Raw genomic sequence first — 14284 nt, 5'->3', positions numbered from 1 at the left:
TAAACACGCACACATACAAATATCACATAAATTTTAAACACCTACATATTTAATCACACGAACACTCAACTGGAACATCAAATAAACTTTAGTTTTTTAATTATTTTCATTTTTGAACTCAAGTATAGATTTGGTGATTCTAAGCATATTTGTCCCGTTATAGAAATTTTGAGTCACCTTTTGAGCCACCAACAGCATTAAATACGTCCCAAGTTTGAGAATTACTTATCATTCGTTCTCAAAGCTATCATTTATCCCATCCGAAGGTATATTAATGTTTGGTGGTTCGCATACTGATTTATGATAAACCGTAACAGCCAACATAATGTGATTGTAGCAGTAATGTTTATTTCTTGGCAAAAATTATTACGTTGTGACCTTGATTGGAGAGCGCAACCAATAACCTCTCCCTCTCATCTAGAATGAACGAAATTAATGGTTATTTTAGGCGACTTCTAGATAATTAATTAAGTAATTATAGCTCGTTACAAAATTTAAATTCAAAAGAATAATTTATGTTGCCAGACATAAGTTAGATTAATTAATGAATCATTAAATAGAATTTATACACAAGTATTTTTAATGTCTAACCACAAATTGCATTCAATTATAATTGCAAAAAGTCTTGATGGAAGCCTTCCTCAAAAATGTAGTATGCTGTGGAAAGTGGATCCTGAGTGGTAAACCCATTTGCGGATTGCCAAGCTTTTTTGCACTTTATGTATGTGCATCACCTCACTTGCGTATTTCATATTAATTTTCTTTATATTATTTTTATTTATCGCGCTTAAATAATTATAGTTTGTTTCGAAGGATGATAATTTATTACTAGGTGGCCTTAAAGAACGTCTGTTAGTTCTGGAATGATCAAAAACCTTTTATGTTCTTCCCACAGTTTGCAAATTTTCTTTTCCAAAAACACAAACAAATTTTTGAGAAATGTTAGCATGCCGCATGTTCCGACGCCTAGCATTCGCTGTATGTTGAACTGTTTGACATTTGAAATTCAATGCCAACTTACTTGGTAGCAAGCTGCTCACTCACTTCAACCAATGATCACATGTCACACATCGCACTTCTTCTACGCTGTCTTAAGCACTCCTTCGCATAGTTGTACTTACTTTAACTTCCTCACGCACTACCTTTTCAATTTGTTTGTACTTTTCTTTTGCACTTCTTTAATTTACTGTTTTCCATTTACTACTTTCTGAATATGACCTTTGCACATCTCACATGTCATACCACTACATATTTTACCCCTCATATGCATTAGTATGTGTGATTATATGCGTTTTGGGATGGCATTCAGTAAGTTTTCATGCTTATTTTCCTTTTCCCGCCTTCGCCTCACCTCATCGAATATACGGGAAATGCACATGACACCCCGCAGGCATCTTCCTGTCAGTGCTGATTTTCCTATCGGTCGCCGGCAATATACTCGTCTGCCTCGCCATTTATACGGAACGCAGTTTGCGGCGCATTGGGAATTTATTTCTGGCGTCATTAGCGATAGCGGATTTATTCGTCGCATCCCTGGTGATGACATTCGCCGGCGTCAATGATCTGCTGGGTGAGTACTCAAAATTATTATTGAAATCCAGTTTTAACACTACGTCGTTTGTGTATACGAAGCGATTAACTGGCACATGCATACACATACATACACCATCATAAAATAGTAATTTCGTTATGAGTGGACAAATCACTTTGTATGAGTGAGCTCACGGTAAGCTAACGGTCTTCCGCTGTGATTGACTTTTGACCTGATGCATCATGTGGATTTGTAATGCAATGAGAGACTGTAATGTTCATAGGATTATTCCCTTAATTTAAGTCATACTTCAATTAGGTAATTATTCGTTGCAGCATATCCAACATAATACAAACGATTATTTACATTAATAACTAGTCTATAGGAACGATCTCTATCGATATTTGGAAAGAAGCTTAATATGTTAAAGGGATACTTATGTAACATATCAAGAATCATAGAGATCTTTATGGTACGAGTACTTAAGGCATACCTTAGTCAATTTTATTTATGTTGGGCTCCAAAACAAATATTGATTACCATAATCTGCGTAGAATCAAGTGGAGGCTTAGATAATTGTATTCGGTATATGGGGGCTGGTTAGATATTGACCGATTTCGATCATTTTTATATGAGACTTGATCACCGGTTAGTAACCATATTCTTAATACCTCTGTTAAAGATCCAGTTAATGACATTCTTTTAAAAATAATAAATATATTAGTAAGTGTGGCGAAGGCCACGAATCGAAAGTTATTACAATCGGTTGAAGATTAAGTTAACCTAAATGTGTGAAGTATCCCCACCCGTAGCACAAATAAACCACTTCGTACAGCGTACCCTGGACATTCCATAAAGAGAGATAAGCGTCTATTTGTCGAATAAATGTCAATACTGAACTTCCAACGGGGTCTTACACCCATTAAATGTTTTATGGTGTGAACCATTTTAAAGCCAATTTAATACCAGTTTTCATAGTAATACAGCATTTTCTAGGCTCAATCCATTACTAGTTTCCCATATGTTGGTATCAAGTTCATTTGGTTATTATTCGCCGTCATTGCTAACGAGATTTGATGTAATTGGAAATGACGCCTGCAACATGATTTCAAGGCTAAATAGACGCTAAATGTACGCGTTCCCACATATCGGAGTTTTGTTAGCCCTCATTTACGCCTGACATATACTGCAATTATCACTCACGCACATGTGCGCACAGAGACATACTACATACCGACATGGTATAGACAGATGCCTGATGTACAATCAACGTACCAAAAATCATTGCTGCATCGTCACTTACGCTGTGACGCTGACGAGTGTCATTATCGTTTGCAAATTTGCTGTCATCCCCTCACATACTTCAATGACATTGCAATTCGTGTCGAACCTCAGACGAGACAAATGTTGTCACTAGCAGCACACCTTTAATTAAAACGGAAATGCAAACGGAAATTGGAAAGTGATTGCTAAAATAAAACGAAATTTCTTGTTTACTTTTATTCATTTCACTTTTGTATACTGACATTTGCCGTTAGTTTTTCCTATCATAGAGATTGGCTAACAGTTGAAAGCGAGATTTTGATCAAATTGTACTAGTGTAGACTCACAGTTGAAAGCGAGAAATTGTTTGACCAAATGTTACCAGTGTTAAACGAAATTACTTGACTTTTACTTGTTCGTGGAAAACTCATTCGAAATATTCGCATTTGGTAAGAACTCTTTACGGGACATTTCTTTCAAAGAATTTCACTTTCTTCAAAATGGAATGCAAAATGAAACAGGCTTGCTTAGAATTAATCGAGAGTGTCAAATACAAACAAATTCAAATTGAAAGAGGCCTTCGATGTTGCTAACGTTTCATTTTAACAGGTTGTTAGTTTGAAAGAGGAGAAATTCTCAGGTACTTTTGAGCTTCTCTTTAAAAAAATTATATTACTGATACTATTGACAGACTGCAATAAATTAGTGCTGCAGTAGAACACAAAGGAAAGTAAATAAGTGTACTGAAGAATCTCTCAAAATTCCCACAATTTAACGACTTCTTATTTGAGTGCAGATAGTCATTAGGTAAATTCTTCGTATAAAAAACCCTTGAACTGTAAATGTGGTGAAGCAGTTCTTCTTCTCCTTGACTGGCGTAGACACCGCTTACGCGGTTATAGCCGAGTCCAAAACAGCGCGCAACGTATCCCTCCTTCTGGCAGTTTGGCTCCAATTGGTTATACCAAGCGAAGCCAGGTCCCTCTCCACCTGGTCCTTCCATCGGAGTGGAGGTCTCCCTCTTCCTCGGCTTCCACCAGCGGGTACTGCATCGAATACTTTCAGAGCTGGAGCACTTTCATCCATCCGAACAACATGACCTAGTCAGCGTAGCCGCTGTTTTTTTATTCGCTGGACTATGTCTATGTCGTCGAATAACACATACAGCTCATCGTTCCATCGTCTGCGGTATTCGCCGTTGCCAATGTTTAAGGGACCATAAATCTTCCGCAAAACCTTTCTCTCGAAAACTCCTAGTGCCGTCTCATCGGATGTTGACATCGTCCACGCTTCTGCACCGTAAAGTAGGACGAGAATGATGAGAGACTTGTAGAGTTTGGTTTTTGTTCGTCGAGAGAGGACTTTACTTTTCAATTGCCTACTTAGTCCATAGTAGCACCTGTTGGCAAGAGTGATTCTGCGTTGGATTTCCAGGCTAACATTGTTATTGCTGTTAATGCTGGTTCCCAGGTAGACGAAATTATCTACAACTTCAAAGTTATGACTGTCAACAGTGACGTGGGAGCCAAGACGCGAATGCGCTGACTGTTTGTTTGATGACAGGAGATATTTCGTCTTGTCCTCGTTCACCATCAGACCCATACGCTTCGCTTCCTTATCCAGTCTGGAAAAAGCAGAACTAACGGCGCGGTGTTGTTTCTAATGATATCGATATCATCGGCGTACGCCAGTTGCTGTACACTCTTGTAGAATATTGTACCTTCTCTATTTAGATCTGCAGCTCTTATAATTTTTTCCAGCTTCAAGTTAAAGAATTCGCACGATAGTGAGTCACCTTGTCTGAAACCTCGTCTGGTATCGAACGGCTCGGAGAGGTCCTTCCCGATCCTGACGGAGCTTTTGGTGTTGCTCAACGTCAGCTTACACAGCCGTATTAGTTTTGCGGGGATACCAAATTCAGACATCGCGGCATAAAGGCAACTCCTTTTCGTGCTGTCGAAAGCAGCTTTAAAGTCGACAAAGAGATGGTGTGTGTCGATCCTATTTTCACGGGTCTTCTCCAAAATTTGGCGCATGGTGAATATCTGGTCTGTTGTTGATTTTCCAGGTCTAAAGCCACACTGATAAGGTCGTAAGACTTGTAAGAACATCCAAAGGTTTTGTTAATAAGATATATCATATTTAAAATGTATACATCTCAAGATATGTGGTTCTAATCGCTACTTTCATATAATAATTATATTACTAAACTAATAATATTTCTAAATTTTCAGTTGTTGTTGAAGCGATTATTGCCTATTGGAAATACCAAGCGAAACTAGGTCGCTGACCAACTGATCTTTCAAACGTTGTAGAGGCCTTCCTTTTCCCCGGCTTCCACCAGCGGGTACTGTATCGAACACTTTCAAAGATGGTGTGTTTTCGTCAATTCGGACACATGATCGTAGCAGCCGCCGTCTTTTTAATTGCTGAACTATGTCAATGTCGTCGTACAACTCGTACAGCTCATCGTTGCATCGTCTACGTTATTAGCCGTTTCCAATGTTCTCTTCTGTAGTTTTAGCTATTGTCAATATTTAAAGAACCACAAGTTTTCCGCAAAACCTTTCTCTCGAAAACTCCAAGTGCCGTCTTATTGGCTGTTGACATCGTCCACGCCTCTGCTCCATAAGGCATGGCGAGAATAATGAGCGACTTTTCGACTTTTTTCGTCGAAAGATGACTTTGCTTTTCCATTGCCTACTCACCTCAAAATAGCACCTGTTGCCAAGAGTGATTCTGCGTTCGAAAGCTGACATTGTTCACGCTAATGCGCTGTCAGTTTGTTTGATGACAGGAGATATTTCGTCTTGTCTATATTCACCACCCGAGCCATTCGGCGTTGTTAAGGCCAATGATCTCAATATCATCTGCATACACCAGCAATAGTACAATCTTGTATAATATTGTACCCTCTCTCGGGTCTTTTCCAAGATTTAATGCAAGGTTAATCTGGTCCATGGTAGATTGTCAAAATCTAAAGCCAAACTGATAAGGTCCAATCTGTTCGTTGACGGTATACTTTAATCTCTCACGTAATACACTCGATTTAAACTTTTATGCGATTTTGATAAGGTTTATCCCACGGTAATTAGGCAGTCTGTGGGGTCCTAATTTTTGTAGTCCAAACGGCTCCTGCCGATTTGTTACTTTTGTTCTTTCTTATTCGCTGTTAGTTCTTATCTTATGTATTCCGGTTGCCGCACTTTCACTACCATTCAGTATTTTAGTGAACTAATTATATTGCGTCAAAAATTTGTTGAGACCATGAATCACCTATTACATCCAATAAATTTGAAAGGACTTGTCAGGTCGTCTTGTTATTTTTGAAACTAAAAATGATGAGAAATAAAATAAATATCTTCTATTTTCCTAATATTATTCCAGAAGGAAAAATAGGTGAAGTAGGAGCAAAGTATTTGTTACTTAAAGCGGTACGAAGGCAAGCGCAGGTTTCTAAAGAAGCCCGGCAAAAGCTCATGTGTTTCATATTTTCGCGAGCACCCAACTTTAAACACATATAGCAATATATGTAGATATATATATCCTGATATAACGATATTTCAGTTTATGCATCTGTCGCATAATGTGGCATAGCGCTGAAAGCGTAAGGGGAAACAGTTGACGTTGACTGAATGAGCCCACGTTGCATGCCACCACACAGTCACTCAAATCCACAGCCGACTTGCCGAAGCACAATTCACTTATTCAGCCACTTTTCCTCTCGTACTCTGTCCCCCGTATGCTTGCAATCAATGTCAGCAGCATCAGCAGGCCACCACACTACGGCGACAGCAACAACAGTCACAACAACAACAGCAGCAGCGGTGATGGCAATGTTTTGCATGGGAAATTTCCGCAATTTGCGCAATGCAAATGAGCAACGGAAGGCAGCAACGGAAAATCGCAAAAGCAACAATAAATACAAATGGAGAATAACAAAAGCCGAGAAATAATAAATATGGCAACTTAGGCAAGCATTTTCATGCACAAACACATACATTAATATAAGCAAGTGTCTAGTTGCCTCTAAGCCGTGCTCGCGCGCATAACTGTACGTAAATGTGTAAATATGTACCCTCGTGGTTTGGAAGAAAAAGCGGGTTGGCTGGAAAACAACCACAGCAAAATTTCATTATGCTTATTTCCAAACAAACTGCAACTATGAAATGCATTTAATTGCGTAAATGAAGCAACAACAAGTAAATCATATTGGCCTTTGACCTTTGCTGTGATTATGTTGGCTGGAGAATTGATATTAGTAACGTTGATGTACAACAATCAAATCCTCATGTTGTGTGTGGGACTCAATTAGTATTACACTTTGAATAGTAACATTTTGCCTAAGAATACTCTCAATGATAATCTACGCACATACTATTACTTCCTGTATTTCACGAATACTTGAAGTCCATGAAAACTGAGAGATTATATTTATTATATGTACAGTGAGTGCCACACAAAATGGTCCAACTGTGAAAAGTTTACAAAACGTGCTTCTGGAGGAATTGCAGAGAAACTAGGTGCAGTGGCAAAGGTAGCCAATAGAATATACTTGCTGTTCGTAGCGTTTGGATTTTTCCACACATATTACGTTTTTCCAAAACTCAAAATCTTTTAATTGGTAGTTGTGAGCATATTCTAAACTTTTTTGTCTCACTAACAAATTGTTTTTTCCGGGCAATTCTTCCATGTAAACCACCCTTGCGAAGAACCCTTCTCATGGTTTGCGATTCGATTTTCTTCAGTATAGCATTTTATTATATTTTTATAGTGCCGCGTGGTCTTTTAACCATATCTGCTATTACTTATTTTCTTCTTATCTACAATTCCCATATACACCTATGATTTTAACCTTCGTTCCGCATATATCCGAATCGAAGTTCTCTAAATTTATATAACTAAGTGATACCTATAGTATATGCTCATAAGATACCATATATACTTATATATGCTTTTGGAGTATTTTCATTATACTCATGTTTAAGAAATGCTTTTAATGATCATATTTAATTTATCGATGCAATCTTGTTTTGTTAATCCGAACCGGAATTTGGAGTGGAGCTTTATCAGCTTGAATCTGGAAATCGGCTGCAATCATGTTCAATATATTACTTAGAGAGTCAGTAACTGACTGCCAAATCAAATGCACTAGAAGAATTTGAAAATATGAAAATATGATAAATATGAGTCTATGTAATCTTCTCATTTGCATATATCGTCAAGAGCAAAATGTGATTTGAGAAAATTGTATTCTGCATTTTTCGTGTCGTTCCTCAATTGCTTATGAAAAGGGAACTCTGCAAAAACTTAGATAAACAAAAATTTGTTTGCACTGAGACCGATAGCAGTCACTCCAATAAGTACTATAAGTTCCAGTAAACGAAGATAATGAGAGAAGAAACAACTTAGTTTTAACAAAGTTGCAACATTTAGTTCAGAAGATAAAACAAAAAGAGCAAACTTTGTTTAATATCAACAGAATCGTGAAAAGGTTTGTGTAAACACAAATAAACTCTTCTGGATATTTATTTATGTAGGCAAATATATATTTTAACGTTGTAACTTAGTATCTTTCCACACGTTTCTTCTAACTTAAATTTCTCACGTTTCTCGTTACTGCTTTACAGTAATAAAGAAGTGAAAGAAAAAGAACTTGTATACCTTAGGGCGCTTTAACCCATCTTTACCCATCGTTGCGCAAGCGCAACATTTTAAATTTGTTTTTTTTTATTTCTAAAATAAGGAAATAAATCTATGAAATCTAAGCCACTCTCAAAAAGAAGAACTAACAGATAGACAACAATTTTTTTTATGGTTTTTCAAATACAAATGCATTTTATTTTTATCATTCAAAAACTGCTAATTGAGTCATCTCGGGATCGAAATATTCATCCAATCATAAAAAATATTAATTTAAATAAAGCTTTACTTTTTACACTGTACAAACCTTTAACAATATCTTATTTGAGATATAAACCATTTTGGTGGACAAAACTACCTACACGTGTTGTTTATCTTCCATTTCTAGGAAACATTGCGTATACGCAACGTTGGGAGTAACAATAGTCAGTTGTTATGATACTCAGCATGCCATTCGTGTTAGAAATGTATTGTCAATAATGGGTTCCCGCTATTCAAGGAGTAGTTCTGTTTGTTTTTATTATTCAGTTGGTTCTAGAACGTTGAGCTAATAGCATAGATGACTTGATAGGAGACTATTTTGCTACTGGTACTATTCGAGAAAATAGAACATGAATAAAACCATGACAAATACGAAAACTCTTCAGAAAAAAGAAAGAGGGTCATTTGATTTCAGCTTTGACCAAAAACATGAAGTACTATTGTGTGTGTATTGAATGTGGCTACTAACAACGCAAAAATCGAACCATTGGTTACAGCAAAACGTTACGATAGAAAACTAAAAAAAAATGGTGAATGTGCTGGGGCTGAGGTTATAGCAGATTATAATAAAAATATGGGAGGCGTCGATCTGCATGATAATGGAATTTCCAATTATAGGATTCGAGTAAGAGGGAAAAAGTGGTGGTGGCCACTGTTCATCAATTTGATAGATAGTGTTTTAGTAAAATCGTGGAAGATTTACAATTTGGCAAATGAGCGATCTATGACTCAATTAGAATTTAAAACTTACGTTGCTGTTAGTTTGATGAAAACCGAAGTAGCCCAACTTGCAAATAATTCTCACTTTTTGGGTAATTCAAATAGAAATTTAGAAAGACCATCCAAAAACGCATTACCTTCCAATATTCGCTTCGATAATATTGGTCATGTCATAGAGGAGCACGAAAATAAACGTCGAAGAAGATGTAGATAGTGTAGAAGTACAACAATTTATATGTGTAAAAAACGTCATTTACATCTTCATGCTGATTGTTTTAAAATATTTCACTCACGCTAATCGCTATATTATTAGCGTAAGTGAAATATTTTAAATGTATTTTTATGACTTGCTTGTATAATATAAGTTCAGTAATCCCAACGTTGCGTAGGCGCAACATTTCACGGAATGAAAAATAATTAATCAATATTTTTTTTTAATGATTTTCTCTTTTTTTATGTATTTTTAAACGTAATAAGCAATAAAACCATAAAATATGCATTTATTTTTACCCTACGGTACTACGTCATTTCTATATGGAGGTGAGTGTGGATAAGTGGATATTAGGAGATTATGAAGTCTCGGAGATTGGGCATCAACTTGTCTTCTCCTTTCCGATTGTATATAACTAATCTTCCCGCCACTTTTCGTCAGAAGTTCGATTGATTCCTCGGTAAGAAGCAGCATGATCTGCATCGTGGTCCTCTCCGGTTCTACGCCAGGTTCTACAGGTTCTTGGAAAGCTTTTACGAATTTCCATACTTCCGTCGGCAGATTGCATGCACGAATGAGCTGCATTATCTGGCCCGGCTGCGATGGTGTAGCCGGGATACAGACCCTTTCCTTTGGCCGCGATGTCCTTCCTGTCGACCGCTACTAGCTTTGCTCCGGGGTATACTACCCCAACTTTAGTTATAGAGGCTTTATACAGCACGACCGATCTTTCGTCGTCGCAAATATTTTTTTTTTTTTTTTTGATCTAGCCCTGTTACCAGCCAGCATTTGTACATGACGGTGGTGGACCTGGATTACTTAAAAGCACTTCCAGCGGCACATTTGTCAGTACATAAAAAGCTTAACTCTTGTTAAAGCATTTAAAATAGCTGTCCGTCTTTAAAGCTATTTAATACAAGTACAAATTTCAGTGACAGAAATGTTAGTCTGTTACATTACACAGAGTTTTTTTGATGCTCTCTAACGACGGACAATATTACGCTAGTAGTTCTTAATGCCTTCATATTAATATTTTTATTCCAATCTCCAAAATCTAAACTTGCCATGTACATATCGCCGTTTATAGTTTCTATCGTCTAGAAATACATATGTATATGCATGATTGCTTTCATCGCAAAAGTTTTAACTCATTATGAGTTCCACTCGTACGAGTAGACAAAATTGAAGCCACATACCAATGCTTGCGGAGAAACCGACTAAAATTTCGCAAACTTCTCAGCGCCATATGGATGTACAAGCATATAAGTTGTGGAACTTGGTATACTAGAAGAAGAAACTTTCTCATAGAATATCGTTGTTCAGGTAGTAAGTAGTGAAGAAAAGCAAAAACGTAAATATCCAACTAATGCAACCGCAAAGTGCTTACATCTCGACCATCTTGACCAACATCACCAAGAACGACATCCTTCGCATGAACACCAACCAACACCATCATATACGGTAGTTGTGCAACGGAAGTGCAAACAATCCGTTACTAAGCTCGAATGCCAACAGCAAGAAATATATCAGACGCAAATGTTGCTTTATGCCAGGACTCAAACACGTATAAGTATTTAAGTCTTTTTAAACATTTTCATATTAAATTTTCCCATACGAGAAAGAGCATGCAGCTACGTGCGAAGAGAGCTATTACATGCTGTCCCTACTTCACTCACAGTTTGTCGACGATATTATTGCGAAACGTATGCAAATATAATAAGAACCACATACACATAACACTAGGTGTGCATAAGTAAATATATTTATTTGTATATATTGAATAGCGTTTCAAGTTGTTGGCCAGAGCCAGAGCTATTTACTCTCAGCGCCGCAATGAGCCCTCGTGCAAATACAGAGGCACACAAGCAAGCATATATGTGTGTTTACTTTCACCTTTCGATTACCTGCGCAAGGACTTAAACTCCTGTTTATTTTCACAAGCCAGCTTATTTTGTCATCATCATGTAAGGAAGTCATTTATTACATTTACCACTAAAGAATTTCTATATGCATGCATGTTCATTTCTTCATTCTTTTCATTATTCTTTCTATTACCGGCACAAGTGCACGATAGAGGATCGAAATTCGATTATGTCAGTATAAATAGAAGCTCTATGCGACAACTCGAGCTGGACAGTTCCATTGATTTTTTTTGCTTTTCTTTTCTCGCTTATTTTTTGCTTTTGTGTAACATCAACAAGGCTTTATCAGCTTTTCTCTTCTTCACCGCCAATGAATTGCAAATATCCTTATTTACTTGCTGCCCGTCTGTGGTGAGAATAAGTGCTTTGTCATTCAAATTAGCGCACTTAATTACATATGTGTGCGGTGCGACCACACACACACACACACACACAGACACACATGTATTGTTAATAATGTAACAGCGTTGTTTGCCTGGGCCTTTATTGGTTAATTTATTTCCGTTTTGAGCACCTTTATTAACTTATTTAAAAAAAACTTTGTGCTTGTGTTTACATTTTCTCCACTTCGCACTGTTTCGTCGTCGCCTTTTTAAGTGAAACTCATTTGAAGGATTTAAGGATAAAAATTAATACCGGCACTAATGAGGATATCGTGTAAAGCATATTTGCGATGACAGGGTGCTAAAGAAGAGCTTCATATATGTATATATGCACGTACTCGTGGAAAGTTGGATGAAACGAAAAAAATCGGCTTTACGATAATCATGTTAGGCTCATGACCTAAATATTTGGGCTAAATATTCGGCTTGGCTGGTTCGAAGATGAAAGGTTTCATTACAACATTAAGTGTTGAATTTAAGGTAACTTCGACTTTTAAAAAAGGGTCAAATCATAGAGCCAGCGATTAATAAAACCGATCAAATTAATGATTTCTGGAAACTATAAATTTTCCATTTGCCACCAATTTTAATTTCACCGTATTGCTGACCGAAAGCACTGTAGCACTGTATGGTCTGAAAACATTATATTTCGTATATTACGAGATGTGTTAAAAAAGGCCGGAATTGTAACTAAAAGAGTTGGATGTAGGGTTATATATATATATATATATCAAAATGATTAAAATCCGGATGTCTGTCCTCAAGATTTCTCGACCGGTTTCACTAAAATTTGATACATAATATTTACTTGACACCCTGATATTACCGATAGAAAATAAGTCAAATCGGTGAAATCTTCTCATATAACTCAATTTTTAATTCAATCCGGATCAAAACTTTACACAAGCACATCATTTGAGGTATGGCATCACTCACTTAAAAATTGTCGAAATTGGATACAACTTTCGAGAATATTGGTAAAACACTCATATGTTTTAAAGAAACTCAGGGAGAATCTTTTTCTTCTAATAATGTGCTAAAAATGGATGAAATCGGGTCATAACTTCCCTCAGGTCCCATGTACCTAATCTTATGGTTTTGAAACTGTATATATCTGTTAAGATGCGAGACCTCGACAAAATTAAATAGGCGTACAATTTTGGATGAAAAGTAGTTTGGTGGCGAAAATTTATTCCAGTCAAGGAATTCCTGACTACCGTTCACTTGGGAGTTGCCAGGAACGATTATTTTACATGTAGCTCAAGCAGTTCACGATTTCCGTCTTTAGACCAAGTATCCTCTGGATAGCCAATAGACATACGTTCGAAAGCGAGCTAAAGTGAGAAGGCGAAGCAAGCTTATGCGGTTGTGCGTAGGGTTTGGGACCCACCGCAATTTGGTGTGAGATTAATGGTGTGAGAGGGATTCAGTCGTCGAGTCCTGGCATTCACTCCGGTGGATGAACTTCTAACCATAATCCGCATCAAAGCAACGTTCTTCAACACGACTTCAACGATATCAAAAATGATACTTGTCGATTTTAACGCTATGGTGGGTAAAGAAGATAAGTGACCTCAGCTCAATTAGTAACATATGTATTATTGTATTTGTTTCGCATACTGGATGATCTGATTATGCCATATGCTACACTATTAAGGTATCCCGAAATTTATTTTACGGACAGATGAATAGATATCAACTTATTTAGCATCATGTCGTTAATGAAGATGGAATTATGAGATTTTGTAAAAGGGGGAGGGATTACATTATTTCTGTAAAGTACCATTAACTAAAATCGTTTACTCTAACAATAAAAGATAAATTAAAATGGTGAAAGAAATACTAGAAACAATTGTAAACTATTTCAACAAGTGTAATAAAATGTTAATTGAGCATTACGAAATATGAGCCACATTCAAAGTATTCTGAATATTTTAATGACACGTGGTATTTAAATATATATATCTACTCGTAAACAAATTAATTAAATGTGAAACTGCTGCCAACACAAAATGTGAATAATAAAATTTCCACTCTTTTGGCTTTGCAGGTTATTGGATTTTCGGCGCGCAATTTTGTGATACTTGGGTCGCCTTCGATGTTATGTGCTCGACGGCGTCCATTTTAAATTTATGCGCCATCTCAATGGACCGTTATATACACATAAAGGATCCACTCAGGTAAGTGGCCGGCGGTGTGACACACAAAGTGGTGTAGAATGTATATAATTTATACATGACCAATGTATGCCATCAAAAAGACCTTTAACAGCTTAAGTAAGTACAACAACAAAACAAACAGCACACTGCAACAACAACGAAAGTGTTAAAAATTACAAAACTGGATTTCC

The 14284-nt window shown here is 36.8% G+C and overlaps 1 protein-coding gene across 1 annotated transcript in view; it reads left to right on the top strand.

Moving 5' to 3' along the window:
* The window catches only part of LOC105212430 (dopamine receptor 1), a 102686-nt gene that overhangs the window by 47720 nt on the left and 40682 nt on the right, over window positions 1-14284 (top strand). The window contains exons 3-4 of the mRNA XM_054233984.1: window positions 1391-1570; window positions 13985-14114. Coding sequence (XP_054089959.1) covers window positions 1391-1570; window positions 13985-14114 — 310 coding nt within the window. The remainder of the gene's footprint in view (window positions 1-1390; window positions 1571-13984; window positions 14115-14284) is intronic.

The sequence above is a fragment of the Zeugodacus cucurbitae genome, chromosome 2 (genome assembly GCF_028554725.1).
Source record: "Zeugodacus cucurbitae isolate PBARC_wt_2022May chromosome 2, idZeuCucr1.2, whole genome shotgun sequence".
Taxonomy (NCBI): Eukaryota; Metazoa; Arthropoda; class Insecta; order Diptera; family Tephritidae; genus Zeugodacus; species Zeugodacus cucurbitae.
This window is presented reverse-complemented; position numbering and strand designations above follow the sequence as displayed.